Source organism: Vulpes lagopus, chromosome 19, assembly GCF_018345385.1.
Source record: "Vulpes lagopus strain Blue_001 chromosome 19, ASM1834538v1, whole genome shotgun sequence".
Taxonomy (NCBI): domain Eukaryota; kingdom Metazoa; phylum Chordata; class Mammalia; order Carnivora; family Canidae; genus Vulpes; species Vulpes lagopus.
In genome coordinates this window covers 52,757,817-52,776,101 of record NC_054842.1, presented here as the reverse complement: position 1 = coordinate 52,776,101, position 18,285 = coordinate 52,757,817, and the positions used below count along the sequence as shown (strand labels likewise).

The 18,285-nt window shown below is 42.8% G+C and overlaps 1 protein-coding gene across 2 annotated transcripts in view; it reads left to right on the top strand.

Annotated features, from left to right (window-relative positions):
- Window positions 1-18,285, top strand: part of RARRES1 (retinoic acid receptor responder 1) — a 38,888-nt gene extending 20,603 nt beyond the window's left edge. For both annotated transcript variants that reach the window (XM_041734371.1, XM_041734372.1), the window contains exons 5-6: window positions 17,020-17,082; window positions 17,602-18,285. In XM_041734371.1, the coding sequence (XP_041590305.1) occupies window positions 17,020-17,082; window positions 17,602-17,751 (213 nt within the window). In that variant the 3' untranslated portion in view covers window positions 17,752-18,285. The remainder of the gene's footprint in view (window positions 1-17,019; window positions 17,083-17,601) is intronic.

Below are 18,285 nucleotides of genomic sequence, written 5' to 3'. Positions count from 1 at the left end.
CAGTATTGTTTCTTCCAATCCGTGAGCATGGAATATTTTTACTTTTGTATCTGTCGTCCTCAATTTCATCCATTAATTCTTTATAGTTTTCAACAAATAGGACTTTTACTTCCTTGATTAAGTTTATTCTTAGGTATTTTATACTTTTTGGTGCAATTATAAATGGGATTGTTTCTTCATTTCTGGTACTTCATTATTTGTATAGAAATGCAGCAGATTTGGGACGCCTGGGTGGCTCAGCGGTTGAGCGTCTGCCATCGGCTCAGGGCATGATCCTGGAGTCCTGGGATCGAGTCCTGCATCAGGCGCCCGGCAGGGAGCCTGCTTCTCCCTCTGCCTGTGTCTCTGCCTCTCTCTCTGTGTCTCTCATGAATAAAGAAAATCTTTTCTTAAAAATGCAGCAGATTTCTGTACATTGATTTTTGTATCCCGTGACCTTACTGAATCCATTAATCAGTTCTAGTAGTTTTTTGGTGGAGTCTTTAGAATTTTCTACATATAGTATCATGTCATCTGCAAATAGTGAAAGTTGTACTTCTTCCCTACAATTTGGATGCCCTTTATCTCTTGTCTGATTGCTGCAGCTAGGGCTCCAGGACTGTGTTGAATAAAGGGGTGAGAGTGGACATCTGTCTTGTTCCAGACTTTAGGGGGAAAGCTCTCAGGTTTTTACCATTATGTATGATGTCAACGGTGAGTTTTTCATTTATGGCCTTTATTATGTGGTATATTCCTTGTAAACCTACTTTGTTGAGGTTTTTTTTTTTTTTCATGAATGGATGTTGTATTTTGTCAAATGCTTTTTCTGGGCCTATTGAAATGATCATATGGTTTTTATCCTTTGTCTTGTTGATGTGATGAATCAGTTTGATTTGCAAATATTGAACCACCCTTGCATCCCAGGAATAAATCCCACTTGATTGTGATTAATGCTTTTTTAAATGTATTATTGTAGTTCTCTTTCTTTGTGGTGTCTTTATCTGGTTTTGACATCAGGGTAATGATCACAGAATGAATTCGTTAGCTTTCTTTCTTCTGTTTTTTGGAATACTTGGAGAATAATAGGTATAAACTCTTCTGAATGGTAGAATTCACCTGTGAAGCCTTCTGGTCCCAAACTTTTGTTTGTTGGGTTTTTTGATTACTGATTCAATTTCATTGCTGATTGCCGGTCTTTTCTAATTTTCTATTTCTTCCTGATTCAGTTTTGGGATGTTATATGCTTCCAGGAATTTATCTGTTTCTTTTATGTTATCTAATTCGTTGGCAGAGGATTTTTAATAATATTATCTAATAATCCTTCGTATTTCTGTGATGTCAATTGTTATTCCTCCTCTTTCCATTGTCATTTTGAGTCCTCTTTCTTTATTAAAGATTTTATTTATTTATTTATTTATTTATTTTTAAATTTTTATTTATTTATGATAGGAACACAGTGAGAGAGAGAGAGGCAGAGACACAGGCAGAGGGAGAAGCAGGCTCCATGCACCGGGAGCCCGACGTGGGATTCGATCCCGGATCTCCAGGATCGCGCCCTGGGCCAAAGGCAGGCGCCAAACCGCTGCGCCACCCAGGGATCCCAAGATTTTATTTATTGATTCATGAGAGAGACACAGGTGGAGGGAGAAGCAGGCTCCCTATGGGGAGCCTGATGTGGGACTTGATCCCAGGACCCCGGGGGCATGCTCTGAGCCAAAGGCAGACATTCAACCACTGAACCATCCAGGCATCCCCTCTCTTTTTTTTAATGAGTGCCTAAAGATTTATCAATTTTGTTGATCTTTTCAAAGAACTCGTCCTGTTTTTTTTTTTTTAAGACTTTATTTATTTATTCATAGAGATGCAGAGAGAGAGAGGCAGAGACACAGGCAGAGGGAGAAGCAGGCTCCATGCAGGGACCCCGACATGGGACTCAATGCTGGGTCTCCAGGATCACGCCATGGGCTGCAGGCGGCGCTAAATCGCTGTGCCACCGGGGCTGCCCCTCGTCCTGCTTTTATTGATCTGTTCTATTGGTTTTTTTTAGTTTCTATTTTATTTCAGCTCTAATCTTTAAAATGTCCTTCCTTCTACTGGTTTTGGGTTTTGTTCTTTTTCTTGCTCCTTTGGATGTAAGGTTATTTATTTGAGATTTTGATTGTTTCTTGACAGTGTATACAGGTAGACCTGTATAGCTATAAAGTTCCCTCTTAGAACTGCTTTTCCTGCATCCCAAAGATATTGGACTATTGTGTTTTCGTATTTATTTGTCTCCATGTATTTTATTTCCCCTTTGATTTCTTGGTTGACCCATTCATTGTTTAGTAGCATGTTATTTAACCTCCATGTATTTGTGCTCTTTCCAGGTTTTTCTTGTGGTTAATTGCTAGTTTCATAGTATTATGGTCAGAAAAGATGTATGGTATGACTCTGATCTTTTTGAATATATTGAGACTTGTTTCATGACCTAATATGTAATCTATTCTGGGGAACGTTCCATGTGTACATGAAAAGAATGTGTATTCTGCTGTTTTTGGGTGAAATATTCTGTATGTGTTAGATCCATCTGGTCCGATGAATCATTCAAAGCCACTGTTTCCTGGTTGATTATCTGTTTGGATGATCTGTCCATTTATTTAAGTTTAGTGTCAAAGTACCCTACTATTATTGTATTACTTACTATTAGTTACTTCCTCTGTGTTTGTTATTAGTTGGCTTATGTATTTTGGTGCTCCCATGTTTGGTGCATAAGTATTTACATTTTTTTAAAACTTCCTGTTGGATTATTCCCTTGATACTGTCCTTCTTTGTTCCTTGTTACAATCTTTGCTTTCAAATCTATTTTGTCTGATATGAGTATTACTATCCTGTTTTCTTTTCCCCTCCCCTTGCATGATATTTTTCTTCACTTTCAGTCTGCACGTGTCTAGGACTGAAACAAGTCCCTTGTAGGCAGTACAGAGATGGATCTTGCTTTTTTTATTCATTGCATCACCCTGTGTCTTTTGATTGGAGTATTTACTCCATTTACATTCATAGTATGATTGAGGTATGTACTTGTTGTCATTTTGTTACTTGTTCTATGGTTGTTTTTGTATTTTGTCTCTGGTCCTATTTTTCTCTTGTTCTCTTTTCTCATCGTTCTTTGGTGATATACTTGGATTCCTTTGTCTTTATTATTTTGCATATCTGTTACTGGATTTTAATTTCCAGTTACCATTAGGTTTATATATAATATCCTATGCATATAGCAGACTATAATAAGTGAATGGTCACTTAAGTTTGAACCCATTCTTTACTTGTCTTCCCATGTTTTAGGTATATGGTATAACATTTTACATCCTTTTATTTAGTGAATCCTTGACTGATTTTTATAGATATACTCAATTTTACCACTTTTGTGCTTCCTACTTTTCTTACTCCTCTACTTGTGGTCTTTCTTTTCCACACAAAGTCCCCCATTAACATTTCCAATAGGGCTGATTTAAATGGTGATGGAATTTTTTTTTTTTTTTTTTTTTACTTTTGTCTGGGAAACTCTCTCCTTCATTTCTGAATCAAAGCCTTGTAGGGTTAAGTATATATGTTTTAAAAGATTTATTAATTTTCGAAAGAGTGAGCGAGCACAGTGAGGAGAGGCGGAGGGTGAGGGAGAGAGAATCCCAAGCAGACTCCTTGCTGAGCATGGAGCCCAAGGTGCACCTTCATCTCACGACTCTGAGATAAGAACCTGAGCCAAAACCAAGAGTCAGACGCCCAACTGACTGCCTCCCAGGCGCCCCTGGAAAGAGTATTTTTACTTTGGGTTGCAGATTTCTTTCTTTCAGCATTTGAAATATATCACGCCCCTCTCTTCTGACCTGCATAGTTTCTGCTGAAAACTCAGCTGATAGCTTTAAGCTTGTATATAACTGTTTTCTTTTTACTGCTGCTTTTAAAATTCTTATTACTACTTATTGCCATTTTGATTACTATGTGTCTTGCTGTCGACCTTATTCAGTTGTTAGTGTTGGAGGCTCTGTGTGCCTCCTAGATCTGGATTTCATTTTCCTTCCCCAGATTAGGGAAGTTTTCAATATTATTTCTTGACATAAATTATCTACCCCCTTTTCTCTTTTTCTTCTTAGATCTCCTATAAAGCAGATGTTATTATGCTCGATGGTGTTGCTGAATTCCCTAAGTCTATTTTCATTTTTTATTATTATATTTTCCTTTCTTCTGTTAGGCTTTATTGCTTTCCATTACTCTCTCCTCCAGGGCTAATCAATTTTTCTGCTTCCTCTCGTTTACTGTTTTGCTGTTTTTTCTATCTAGCATATTTTAAATTTCAGTTATGAGTTCTTCACTTCTGATTGGTTCTTTCTTTTTTCTCTTTGTTGAGGGTCTTGCTGAAATCCTCCACTCTTTTCTCAAGTCCAGTGAGATATCTTTATGACGATTACTTCAAATTCTCTGTGAGGCATATTACTTATCTCCTTTTCATTTAGCTCTCTTGCTGTGGTTTTGTTGTATTCTTTCACTTGGGACATATTCCTGTCTCCTCATTTTGTCTAACTCTCTGCGCCTGTTTCTGTGTTAGGAAAGTCAGCTACAGGGGATCCCTGGGTGGCGCAGCGGTTTGGCACCTGCCTTTGGCCCAGGGCGCGATCCTGGAGACCTGGGATCGAATCCCACATTGGGCTCCCGGTTCATGGAGCCTGCTTCTCCCTCTGCCTGTGTCTCTGCCTCTCTCTCTCTCTCTCTCTGTGTGACTATCATAAATAAATAAAAAAAAATTTAAAAAAAAAAGGAAAGTCAGCTACATCTCTTGCAATGGCTCTCTTTGCCTACGTGGGCAAGGTTTCATCCCTGTGTTGTTAGCTGGCTTGAGTTGAGTATGACCCGGCATTTGCCTGAGATGCAATAGCACCAAACTGCAGGGCACTTTCCCTGTTGTCCCTTGAGAAGCTTTCACTGGTAGGCAGAGCCTGCAGCCAGACTGGATGACTGCAGCCAGCCCACTGCTGGGGTCCAGTCAGACTGCTGTGTGGTTATTTTCTCCTCTCCCCAGGGCAGGTATCACCTGGGGAGTGGGGCTGGCCCCTGTAAAGGCTGCTTGCACGTTGCCAGACTTGAGGCACCACTTTGGATGGTCTCTGACCAAAGGTGCATCAGATGGGTAGGTCTGCAGGAAACACGGCTATAGGGTGAGCAGTGCCAAAAAGGTCTGTGTGGTCCCATGGGAGGAGCTACCTGTAAAACCTCCTGCCGAGCCCGGCCTGGCTGGAAGGGGCAGATCCACAGAAGCCTGTGGTGGTGGGTTGTGCTGCTGGCAAACTACATGGAGAATGTCCACCCTGTGCTGGTCCCACCGGTGTCTGTTTCTGGGCGGGGATTAGGGTTCAGGGTCTGCCAGCTGGAGAAGTCTTTTGGTGGTCCCTGCCCCTGCAGTCACATTCTGAGATTGGCAAATACATCTTCCCAAATACCCCAGGCATTTTCCAAACTATTGCTTCCATGCTTTATCTCAATGGGGCTGTTCCTTCCTGCTTCTCCCAGAACCAAGCCTGCTGGTTTTTTAAAATTCCGGGTGTTAGGCCCCAGGATTTTTAGGCCTCTCTTATTTTCAGAGCCAAATGTTATGGAGATTTGTCTTCCTTGTGAGGATCCCCATGCCTGGGCACTGGCTTCAGGAGCTGTTCCTCTGTCCCCTCCGTGCCCACTGCGTACTTCCCTGTGGACCATCCCATGGGTCTGTTCGACCCCCCGCCGCATCTCCACCTTTTCTTCCCTCACCAGTATAGCCTGTTCTCTACATTTAGTTGTGGAGGGTCTCTTCTGCCAGTCTCGGAGTAATTTTTTGGGTTATTTACACTGATGTGGGTGTTATCTAGTTGCATCCAGGGGACAAGGTGAGCTGAGGATGCTTCTACTCTGCCATCTTTTCTAGAAGCCCCAAGACTTTTCTCATTTCTTGAGGTGGGCCTGTATCACTATGAACTTCTCTCTTCGAATTGCTTTTGCTGGGTCCCAAAGATTTTGGACTGTTGTGTTTTCATTTTCATTTATCTCTGTATATTTTTTTATTTCCTTTTGATTTATTTATTGAACTCATTGCTTTTTTTAGTAGCATGTTGTTTAGCTTCCTTGTATTTGTGGGTTTTCTCCACCCTTTTTTCTTATAATTCATTTCTAATTTTATACCATCATGGCTAGAAAAGAGAATTGATAGGTTTTCAATCTTAAATCTATTGACACTTTGTTTTGTGGCCTAACATGTGTTCTCACCTGGAGAATGTTTCAGATTCACGTGAAAAGAATGTGTTTTCTGCTCATTTTGGATGGAATGTCCTGCACATACCTGTTCGATCCATCTCGTTTATTGGGTTGTTTGAAGCCAGTTTATTGATTTTCTGTCTTTATGAACTATTCTTTGATGTAAGTGAGCTGTTAAAGTTCCCTACTGTTATCTTACCATTGTCTATTTCTCCCTTTATGTATGTTAATATTTGATGCTTAGATATTTGCAATTTTTATCTACTCTTGTGGGATCAGTCTCTATTGTTTCATGGTGCCCTTTTTTTTATCTCTTACAGTCTTTGTTCCAAAATCTATTTTCTCTAAATACTACTGTTATTTTATTTCATTTTTGTTTCTATTTGAATTGGAAATGCTTTTCCATCCCTTCACATTCAGTGTCTATGTGTCTTCGGGTCTGAAGTGAGATAGATGGAGGGTGTTAGCACAGGCTGCCACAGCGTCCAACTGTCTAGGCTGCGGGAGAGGAAGAGAGGAGTGCTGCCCCCACCCTCCCAGCACTTTTGGTCCTGGAGAAATCTCCTGAAGACTTCTATTCCTCCAGGGCATGTTCCTGGATTAGTAAATTAATGTTTTTCATGTATGCCCCGCAGACTTTTCAAATCGCTGATTCTGTGTTGTGCCTCAGGCCAGCTATTACTGTATTTCTGCCTTTATATCTTAGTATTTGTCAGCCTCTCCCTGTATGTCTGTATTTGTTTTGTGTGTTTAGGTGTTCCTGTGTTGGTTGCATAGTTATTTAAAATTGTCATCTCCTCTGGTAGGATTGATCCCTTTGTCATTATATCATGTCCTTGTCTCTTGCGATACAGTCTTTGTTTTCAAGTCTGTTTTGTCTGACAAAAGATTACTACCCTGGCTTTTTTGTTGTGTCCACTGGCACGGAGTATCTTTTTTCCATCCCTTCACTTTCAGTCTATATGTGTCGTTAGGGCTAAATGGAGTCTCTTGTAGGCAAAATACAGATGGATCTTTCGTTTTTGTCTTATCCATTTACTCATCCTGTGTCTTTTGGTTGGAGCAATTAGACCATTTACATTTAAACCTATTATTGATTAGTATGTACTTAACTGTTTTGTTAATTGCTTACTGTTTGTTTTACGTTCTCTGTTCCTTCCTCTTTTTTACTTTCTTTTGATATTTTCATTACTGTTATGCTTGGATTCCTTTTTCTTCCTTTTTTATTATCTAGCATGGGTTTTTCACGTGCGGTACCATATAGTTCATATATATTCTGAACATCCAGCAGTCTGTATTTAGTTGATAGTCACTTCGGTTCCGACACATTCTGAATGTACCATCCCCATTTTATGTATATGTCACCATAACTTACATATATTTTAGGAGTCCCTTAACTAATTTTTTGATGTAACTGATTTTACTACTTTTGTCTTTTAACCTTCATACTAGTGTTACATGTGATTGGTCTACTAATTTTATTGTAAGTTTGCTTTTGATCATGAAATATTTCCTTTCTTTTCTTCTACGTAGGACCTTTTCTTTCCATTCTTTTTTTCTTTCTCTCTATATTTCTTTCTCCTTCCTTTTTTCCTTCTTTCTTCCTCTTTCTCTCTCTCTCTTTCTTTTACACTTATGACTTTTCCTTTTCCACCTAAGTAAGTCTCTTTAACATTTCTTTTCCTTGTAAGGCCAATTTAGTGGTGGTAAACTCCTTTAGCTTTTGCTTGGAAAACTATTTATTTCTCCTTTAATTCTGAATGATGATATTGCCAGATAGGGTATTCTTGGTTGTAGGTATATTTTTCCCCCAGAATTTTGACTATATCATGACTCCCTTCTGGCCTGCACACTTTTTCCTTTGCACATAACTAGTTCCTTTTCTCCTGCTGCTTTTATCTATCTTTAATCTTAGACATTTTAATCAATTGCTTTGGTGTCCTTGGGTTCATCCTGTTTGGGTCTGTCCATTTCCTTTCCCAGATTAGTAAAGTCTTCACCTGTTATTTCTTCAAATAAGTTTTCTCCTTTTTCTCTCTTCTTTTTCTGGAATCCCTATAATGCTATTGTTGGTATACTTGTTATCCTAGAGATCCCTTAACCATCCTGATTTTATTTACTTTTTTTTTCTTTTTGCTGTTTTGCTTGATTGCTTTCCATTCCTGTGGCTTCCAGATTACAGCCCATTCTGCATCTGCCAAGCTAATATTGATTCTCTTTAGTGATTTTTCATTGCATTTATTGAATTCTTTAACTATGATTGGTTCTATTTTTATATTTTCTATTTTTTGAAGATCTAGGTTGATCTCTTCTCCAGTCTGGTAAGCATCTTTATGATGAACTCTTTATGAGCTCTTTATCAGATAGAATGATTATCTCCATTTCATTTTGTTCTTTTTCAGACTTTTTGTTCTTTCATTTGGAATATATTCCTCTGTCTTCCCATTTTGCTTGACTTTCTGTTTCCTTCTGTGAAATAGAATAGCTACTTCTCCTAAACTTGTAACTGGTACCTGGTAACTGGCTGGCCAGCTAGAACTATGGCTGGCATGGGCTAGGGGCCATGAGGCACTTGGTCCTCGTGGGATGGCTGGAGCTGAAGTGGGCATGGGCTGGAGTAGGCTCTTTGCAGAGGGTGTCCCATGCAAGGGATGCCCTGGTAAGTCATCTAGAGGGGCAGGCCTGGCATGTTTCAGGGTGTTTTACACCTGTCGCCTTGGTGATATGGCTGGAGCTGTAGTGGGTGCCGTCCTGGGGTGTCCTGCTGCTGTGTGCTCTTCAGGGGCAACTTCGGTGGGATGCCTAGAGCTCAGACTGTTGAAGAGAGCCTGTTCCAGGGGCGGGGGGGTCGGGGGGGGACAGCTGGGGCTGGTGTGGTTAGGGGCCCTGCACTCACTGAAGCAGGCAGCTGGCCAGGGTTCCCATACCTGGGAGAAAGTGGAAGGAGGGAACGTAAACATCGGTGTGTGGTCGGAGGCCAGCCCCTCTGACCCTTGAGAGCATTCCTCCAGGGCGGTTTCCTTTCTACGCTAGTTGGTTTTTAACCGTGGGTAGCTGGGATTGGAATGGTGGGGTTGCCTACGGTGCGGGACTGTACCTCCGTCTGCACCATCAAGGTGGAGGGGCTGCACGGATGACCCTGACCAACCTCTCCAACCCGAGAGAATGTTCCATGGGTTCCATTGTTTGGAAGACACTCAAGGACTAGGTTATCCAAATTCTAGTTGCCCTTTGAAACTGTGATTGTGTTATTTTCCATGGCCCAGGGCAGGAGAATTTGTTCCCAGTCCCTCCTCACTGCTCTTTGCACCTTGGGCCGGGGTCCCTACAGTTGCTGTGTCTGCATCTCTCCCACCATTCTCTCCGTGGCCCCTTTATCCTGCTTTGGCTATTTGGGGTCTTTTGTGGTTCCAAACAAAATTTAAGATGATTTGTTCTATTTCTGTGAAAAATACTATTGGTATTTGATAGGGATTGCACTGAATTTGTAGATTGCTTTGGGTAGTAGGGACATTTTAATGATGCTCATTCTTTCAATATTCATGAGGATGGTACACCTTTACATTTGTGTCGCCTTCAACTTCTTTCATCAATGTCTTGTAGATTTCAGATATACATCTTTAGCCTTTTTTAAAAATTCATTTGAGAGAGCACAAGCAGGGGGAGAGGCAGATGCAGACTCCTAACTGAGCTGGGAGCCCAACATGGGGCTCGATCCCAGGACCTAAAGATCATGACTTGAGCCAACAGCAGAAGCTTAACCATCTGAGACACTGAGGCGCCCCCAACCTCCTTGTTTAAATCAATTCCTAGATACTTTATTCTTTTAGTGCAACCATCAATGGAATTATTTTAATTCTGCTTTCTGCTAAGTAGTGTAGACAAATGCAACGTATTTCTGTATATTAATTTTGTATCCTGCAAATTTACTGAAGTCATTTATAAGTTCTAAGAGTTTTTTTAAGAGTCTTTACATAGTATCATGTCATCTGAGAATATCATAAGGTTTACTTCCTCCTTACCAGGTTGGATGTCTTTTCTTCTTTTTTCTTGTCTGATTGCTGCAGTGACTTAATGTGACTTCATGCTGAATAAAAGTAGTGAGACTGCAGATTCTTGTCTTGTTCCTGATCTTAAAGAAAAACTTTTCAGTTTTTCAACATTCAGTATGATGCTAGCTGTGGTTTTTCCTGTGTGGTCCTTAGTATGTTGATATGTACACTCTAAGCCTACTTTGTTGAGTTTTTATAATGAGCGGATGCTGAATTTGCTAAATATCCTTCCTGATTTATTTGCAAATATTGAATCATCCCTGCATCCCTGGAATAAATCCCCCTTGATTGGGATGAATGATCCTTTCAATGTATTGTTGAATTCAGTTTACTAATATTTTGTTGAGGATTTCCTACATCTATATTCACCAGGAATAGTGGCCTATAATGTTCTTTTCTTGTAGTGTTTTTGGTTTTGGCATCAGGAGAATTCTGGATGCAGATGAACTTGCTAGTCCCCCCCCTCCCCTTTTTTTGTAGGAGTTTGAGAAGAATTTATATTCTTCCTTAAGTGTTTGGTAGAATTTATCTGTGAAGCCTTCTGGTCATGGACTTTAGTTTGTGGGGAGATTTTTTTTTTTTAACTGATTCAATTTTGTTACTAGTAATGAGTCTCTTCTACTTTTCTTTTGGATTCGATTTTATATTTTGCTAGAAATTTATGCATTTCTTTTACATTGCCCAATTTGTTGGCATTTAATAAAGTATTCTTATAAACCTTTGTATTTCTGTGGTGTCACTTGTTTCTCCTCTTTCATTTTTTTTAAAGATTTATTTATACATGAGAGATGCAGAGACACAGAGAGATAGTCAGAGACACAGGCAGAGGGAGAAGCAGGCTCCATGTGGGGAGCCTGATGTGGGCCTTGGTCCCAGGACCCCAGGATCACGCCGTGGGCTGAAGGTAGATGCTCAACCGCTGAGCCACCCAGGGCCCCTCCTCTTCTAATTGTACTTGAGTCTTCTCTCCTTACTAATGAGTCTGGCTAAAGGTTTATGAATTTTATCTTTTCAAAGAACCAGGTCGTGGCTTCATTGATCTCTTTCCTTAGTTTGTATCTCATTTCTGTCTAATCTTTATTTCCTTCCAAAAACTGAGCTTTGTCTGTTCTGTATACACAGAATATTCCATCCAAACAGAGAATATACATTTTTTCAAGGGCACATGAAACATTCTCCAAGATAAGCCACATTTTAGGCTGCAAAACAAGCCTCAATAAATTTAAGTCCACCTGGTCTCATGTGATGTTCAAAGCCTATTTCCTTACTCATTTTCTGTCTGAACAATACATTCATTGATGTAAGTGGGAACTGCTTCGTGTACCTACGTGCTCCTCCAGGAGTAGCGCAGATGTTTATGTTATATGTGCTTGTGGAATGGATTTATCCCAGGTAACACCCACCTTCGTCTCTTGCCAGTCTTTGTTTTAGTCTATTTTGTCTAAGTATTGCTGCCTTGGCTTTTTTGTTACTTCGCTTTGCATGCAGTGTCTTTTAGTCTCCTGTGTCTTGAGGTGTGAAGCGAGTCTCTTGTGGGTAGAATATAGATGGGTCTTGTGTCTGTTTTTTTAATCCATTCAGTCACCCTCTGTCTTTTGACCAGAGCCTTTAAATACAAATGCTCTAAAGTAATTATTGATAGGCATATACTTACTATTTTAATTTTTTTCTGGTTATTTTTGTATTCCTCTGGGTTCCTTTTCTTTTCTTGCTCTCCTCTCCTGCGGCTTACTGGCTTTCTTTAGTGTGCTTCCTGAATTGCTTTCTCTTTACACTTTGTGCATCTATAAAGGTTTCTGATTTGTCGTTACCATGGTATTTGTGTATAACATCCTATGTGTATAGCAGTCTTGTATTAAGTTGATGGTCACCTAAGTTTGAACACGTTGTAAAAGCACTAAATTTTTACTTATTTTACATATTTTTAGTTTGCATATATTTAATCTCTCAACTAACTTTTGTAGATAAAATTGAATTCACTACTTTTGTGTTTTAACTTACATACTGACTTTATTAGTGACTAATCTACTACCTTTACTATTTGTTTTTACCAGTGAAATTTTCCTTTCATCATTTTCATCTAGTTAACAGCCATTTCTTTCCACTTAAAGAAGTCCCCTTAACATTTTTTGTAAGGCTGGTTAGTGGTAATGAAATCTTTACTTTTTGTTTGTCTGGAAAACTTACTTATCTGTCCTTCAATTCTGAATGATGACCTTGTCAGGTGTTCTTGGTTGTAGGTTTTTTTTTCATTTCAGCACATCGCTGTATATTATCTTCTGGTCTGTAAAGTTTCTGCTAAATATTAGCTGACAGCTTGATTGGGTTTTCCTTGGGTCCATTTGTTTTCTCTTGCTGTTTTAAAAATTCCCTTTATCATTTTTCATTGTAATTATTCTGTCTTGGTGTGGACATTCTTCATCTTGTTTGGGGCTCTCTGTGATTTCTGGACTTGGATGTCTGTTTCCTTAGATGAGGGAGGTTTTCAGCTATTTTCATAAGTTTTCTGCCCCCTTTTCCCTCTCTTCTCCTTATGGGATCCCAATAATGCTAATGTTATTATGCCTGGTGAGGTCACAGAGGTCCCTTAACTCTTATTTTTTTTTTTTACTTTTCAGCTTGGGTGCTGCCTATTACCCTGTCTTCCAAGTCACTGAGCGGTTCTTCTGCGTCCTCTAGTCTGTTTCCCTTTAGTGTATTTTCATTTTCAGGTATTGCATTCTTCATCTCTGTTTTTTTATTTTCTATCATTTTGTTGAAGTTCTTGCTGAGTTCATCTGCTTTTTTCAAGTACAGTGAGTTTCTTTATGGCCGTTACTTTGATCTCTTTCTGTGGTTTTTGTCTAATTTTACATTTGGGATATATTCCTGTCTCCTCATTTTGTCTGAGTCTTCTGGTCTTAAAATTAGTGGCCTGTATAGAAACCGTCTGTGGTGTCCTGTAGCACAGTCTTCCTTCCTGTGTTCGCTGCATCACCCCCTGTTCTTGGTAAGCTGTGATTGCTGTGGACATGCCACTGGTTGGGGCTGGGCCTCAGCCCCCTGGCGCAGTGACCCGTTTCACCGTTGCAGGCACCCTGGGCAGCGTTCACTCTCCATACTGTGGAAGGTCGGGTCTACTGCGGCTGTGGGATCACTGGTGGGCAGCGCTGGCCCTTAGTGTGGCTGGATGCAATTAACCACTGCAGAAGCTGTGGATACAGCAGACTACAGGGCCTTCTCCTTGCACAGCCAGCTAAGAGGCGAGCCCCAAGAGCTGCATGCAAGTTTGTAGGGTTATCTCTGTCTCCTCTCCCCAGGGCAGGCATTGCTCAGGAGGGGCACCAGTCCTTACCAGCACTGCCTGCTGGGTGTGGTGGGTCTGCAAGGGAACTCCAGGGTGGGCACACACTCCTAGCAAGGTAGGTGCAAAGCACTGGAACTGGCTCCCGTAAGCATCTGGTAATCCAGGCTGGGGAGGGCAAGAAGATGGCACCCACCACTACCTTTGTTCCTGGAGAAATCGCCTGTAGCTCCCTGTTCCCTTGGCACATGTCCTGAGATTAGTCAGTGAGTCTCCTTCACGTATACCCCAGGTGCTTTGCAAAGTGCTCCTTCTGTGCTGTCTTGGGCCTTATTATTTAGCGTCCTGCTCTTGAAAGGCTTCGTTTCCTGTGGCTCTGTCTCTCCAAGCTTAGCCCCACTGATCTCATAGCTAAATATTATGTGGACTCTACTTTCCAGGGTGGATCCCCAGGGCCACGGGGGTCTGGTATGGGGTGTGATCCTCTCTTGTGTGCTTGTGATATCCATCCCATTTGTGCTTGTCCTGTCAGGGGTCTGGTGCCCCGTCGTGTCTGCACCTCTCCTGGCTTTTGTGATGTGACCTTCTCTCTACAACCAGCTGTGGAAGAGCTTTGCCAATTTCTCAAGCTCCTTTCAGAGTTAGTTGTAATAGATGCAGTTGTGGGTTCAGTGTGTCCAGGGAATGAGATGAGCTTGGAATCCTCCTACTGTGCCTTCTTCGCCCTCCTTAGGACCCCTTAATGTCCATACTTTCTTTTCATTTGCAGTTGTACGTGACCTGTTACCAAACTAACAGCCACCTGGACGTAGTATGGCCCAAATATTCAACTTTATTTCTGCCCTGCTTTAGCCAGTCTTCAGTGCCTCTCGTCTGTCCATGAATGTCACTCATCCAACCTACAAATGGGAAAATTGGGATACAAGTAATTGTAGAGTTAAGGAAACAAAAATGCAGAGGGAGAATGGTCACTTAGTAACAGCTTTAGCCTTTTTTTTTACCCTGTGAGGTTTGGGTTTTAGATAAATAGTAACTGAATATGCAGCTTCATCTCTTAGGGCCTATTAAAGGAGGATTAACAAATTTACTAAAGTCCTTGAAATTAACATAAATCTAAGCCACTAGAGCAATCGGTAAATTTGGTTTCAAAGTTGATACACATTTAGAGTTTCCTTAAAGAAAAGTATGCACATGTCCACATAGAATTTCAGATTCTGCTCTTCTGTAGCCACAAAGGATTCCCATGATCTGTCAGCAAAAGCAGTAACCTGGCGACAAGCAGAACAAGGAAGTATGCTTTAGAGTCCCTAAGATCAGATCAATCTACTCTTCTCGAAGACTAGATGCAGGATGGCAGGGCCCATAGAGCCAGGACAGCAAGGCGCAGGAAGGCCCGGAGGCTCTGTGGCCCAAGGTGGCTCAGGGAAGTATAGGGATTATGGTTTTTCCGAAAACTTTTTGAGTGGGAGTCCCTGTCTTTACACTCAGGGTTAAAGTCCCCTTTGCTGCCGTGGTGCAGGGACGGGCAGGCGTTCAGACTCACAGCTCCAAGGGAACAAGGCCTGAGGGCAGACGGGTAACCAGACGACGATGCAGACATAAAGACAGACCCCCCTGCCCCGCACAGCTGTCACTTTAGGCGGAGGAACAGGTGTCGTTCTTAATGCCACGGGGACCGTACCAAGGGCAAGGGAGGTACTGCTGGCTAAAGAGAAACAAAACCAGATGAGGACTTTCCACACACCCTTGGCCCTTAATCTGAACTGAGAAAAGGTACAAATGAGCCTTGTTCCAACACTTACGAGTCCAAACCAGGTGTCGTCAGCATCCTGCAGCACCAGCGAGCGGCCCGAGGCCTTAGCCTGGCGGGACGGCCCTGCTGGCCAAGGCTGCGTCCCAGAAGCCGCCCCACCTGCCCCATGCAATCGCCCAGGAGGCCTCCTTCAGGTAGCGAAGATTAATAATTAGGGCCAGTTCCTCTCGGCTCAGAGCACGCTCGGTCTGTAGGGATCGTGCAGTCTGTCTCTAGGAAGATTAAAGCGCTTAGTTACTGGAAAATGTAAAAGTAAATCATCAATTTGGAGGATAAGGATTTGGCATTTGTGATCATTTGAACCAAAGCCAAAGAGATCATTTCTGAATAATATTAAAAAGAACTACCTCAGGGGTGGTCGGGGGGCTCAACGGTTGAGCGTCTGCCTTTGGCTCAGGGCGTGATCCTGGGTCCTGGGATCGAGTCCTGCATCGGGCTCCCTGCCTGGAGCCTGCTTCTCCCTCTTCCTGTATCTCTGCCTCCTTCTCTCTGTGTCTCTCATGAATAAATAAATAAAATCTTAAAAAAAAAAAAAAAGAATTACCTCTTGGCAGAGCGTGCCCCGGCAGGGGTGGCCCAAGCCTGGAATAATTTGCCAGGCCAGGATGTGCAGTGTCCCCTCCTGCTCCCTGGTTTGGTGGACGGTGCTTCCTCCCAGAGAAGGAAGGCTCTATAGAAACAAAAATGTAAAGGCTTAATAATGTTACTGAGAAAGGTCTTAATTAAATGGTACAGAATTTACAAACATTGTAATATTAAAAAAACATGTAACGCTGTGTCTTTTAGCAAAGTAGTCATCAAACGGAGTTGGAAATTATTTGTTTCAGGGTTTCCTCTCTTTTTTGTCTAAAATCTAGAGACTGCTATGATTTTCCTCCAGAAATGCTATTTTCAAAAACAGAATAAGAAGGCACTGTCCCAGGGAAAAAAAGGAAAAAAAACTTCAAGTTTATAAGTAAGATCAACTTTTTTAAAAAAGATTTTATTTTTTCACGAGAGACACAGAGAGAGAGGCAGAGGGAGAAGCAGGCTCCGTGCGGGGAGCCCGATGTGGGACCCGGTCCTGGGACCCCAGGATCACGCCCTGATCCCGGAGGCAGGCAGTAAATCGCAGAGCCCCCAGGGACCCCCAAAACCAATTTTTAAACTGTCCAAATACGTGGTAAGCAGCCTGCCCGCCTAGAAACCTCCAGCTGCTGGTCCTTGAGGCGGTGCGTAAAGAACGCGGGTGGTAAAGTCAGCAGATCCGGTTTCAGTCCCTGGTTTCCACTTACCAGCTGCAACCTGGAACCTGTAACGATCCGCACTCCCGTAAGACACAGATCACGCCACGACACGTGGGAAGTGCGTAGCCCAGAACTTGGTCCACGGTGGCCTTTGCCCGGTCGGGGAGCTGCAGTCCAGATCCCCAAGGCTGTCGGAGGATTCTCCGTATCCGCACGGGCCCCGCCTCCACCAGGAGCCATACGGACTGGGGAGCGAAGTGCTGGACAACTAGGTTGTCCCCAACCCGGTGACAAAGCAGTAGGAGGCCATGACTTCCTGGGGCCGCGGGCGACCCCCAGGAGAGCTGAGGCAGGGCCGCAGCTAAACAGGAACCACCGTTCATCGCACTCACCCCCTTTTTCCTTCCCTAGAAAACGAACGAGGATGCGATTGATTTTGATTACACGGTTCTACTCCACGAATTCTCGACACAGGTACAAAACCCCACGCATGTAGGAGGTGGCGGAGGGCGGGAAGTGTGGTCCGCGCGGAGCGCGCCTTGGGGCCAGAAGACGCAGCGGGCAGCTCCACACCATTGTCATGGGGTTTTATCCGGGGTAACTTCTTGACAAGGGGGGTCGGCAGGCGGGTGACCGGGCACCACGCGGCTCGGTCCCGGCTGTTAGTCCACAGATTTTATGGAACAAGAGGGTGTGTGGAGGCCACTGCCCTGAGGCCAGGGGGCTGACCCCTCACAGACCTCCTGGCACCACCTGGCAGGGTTGGGGGTCGTTACCAGATCGACTGTAGGGAAGATCAAAACAAGCCTCTGGCATTCGGGGCAGGGCACACGGTCCCCCCAGGGCCTGGCCATGTTCCCAAGGGAGCCCGTTTCATGGACACCGACAGGGTGGGGCCCGGACGGGCTCAGGATCGTCAGCACCCCCGCGGTACACAACTGCGTTCGCCGGACGTCTTGGCAGATCCTAATACCTGGGACCCTTACTTTCTAGGAAATCATCCCCTGCCGCATTCACTTGGTCTGGTACCCAGGTAAACCGCTGAAGGTGAAGTACCACTGCCAGGAGCTGCACACAGCACAGGAGGGCTCTGGCACCGAAGAGGGCTCAGCTGTGGCGCCAACACAGCCTAATAACTTCTAGAGACGGAAGTAAGATCTGCTCACACCAAATTCTAAACAAAGTGACGGCACCAGATCAGCACTGATCACTCTGGTGGAACAGGGGAGGTGGAGATTCTGATCTTTGGCAAAGCCTGCAGTTACGATCCTCAACAATCACAAGACGTTGGGGTTTTTGTTTTTCTGTTGGTTTCGTTCACTTAATCGATTCTGGGAACGCAGGTGTACCGAGCCCTGCTCCGTGCTAAGCAGTTTACTCCATGGGCTTCTCGGGGTTTCGGCCCTAAATGCTGTGCTTGGATCAATACACATTGAGGAAAACAGAGGATTGATGGTCTCACCTCTGTATTTCCCATTACCTTGAACGTAGCGCAGCCGACTGCTTTCTGTTGCTAGATTCCTGCTACCTAGGATGTAAAGATAATATATCTCAATAAAGCAAACTGTAGAGAAAATATTATCAGTTTAGAAGGAACTTTACTATTTTTTATGATTTCAAGCAACTATTCTTTTTTTGTATCTACTTTTAAATAAATATTAACATTTCTACATAAAA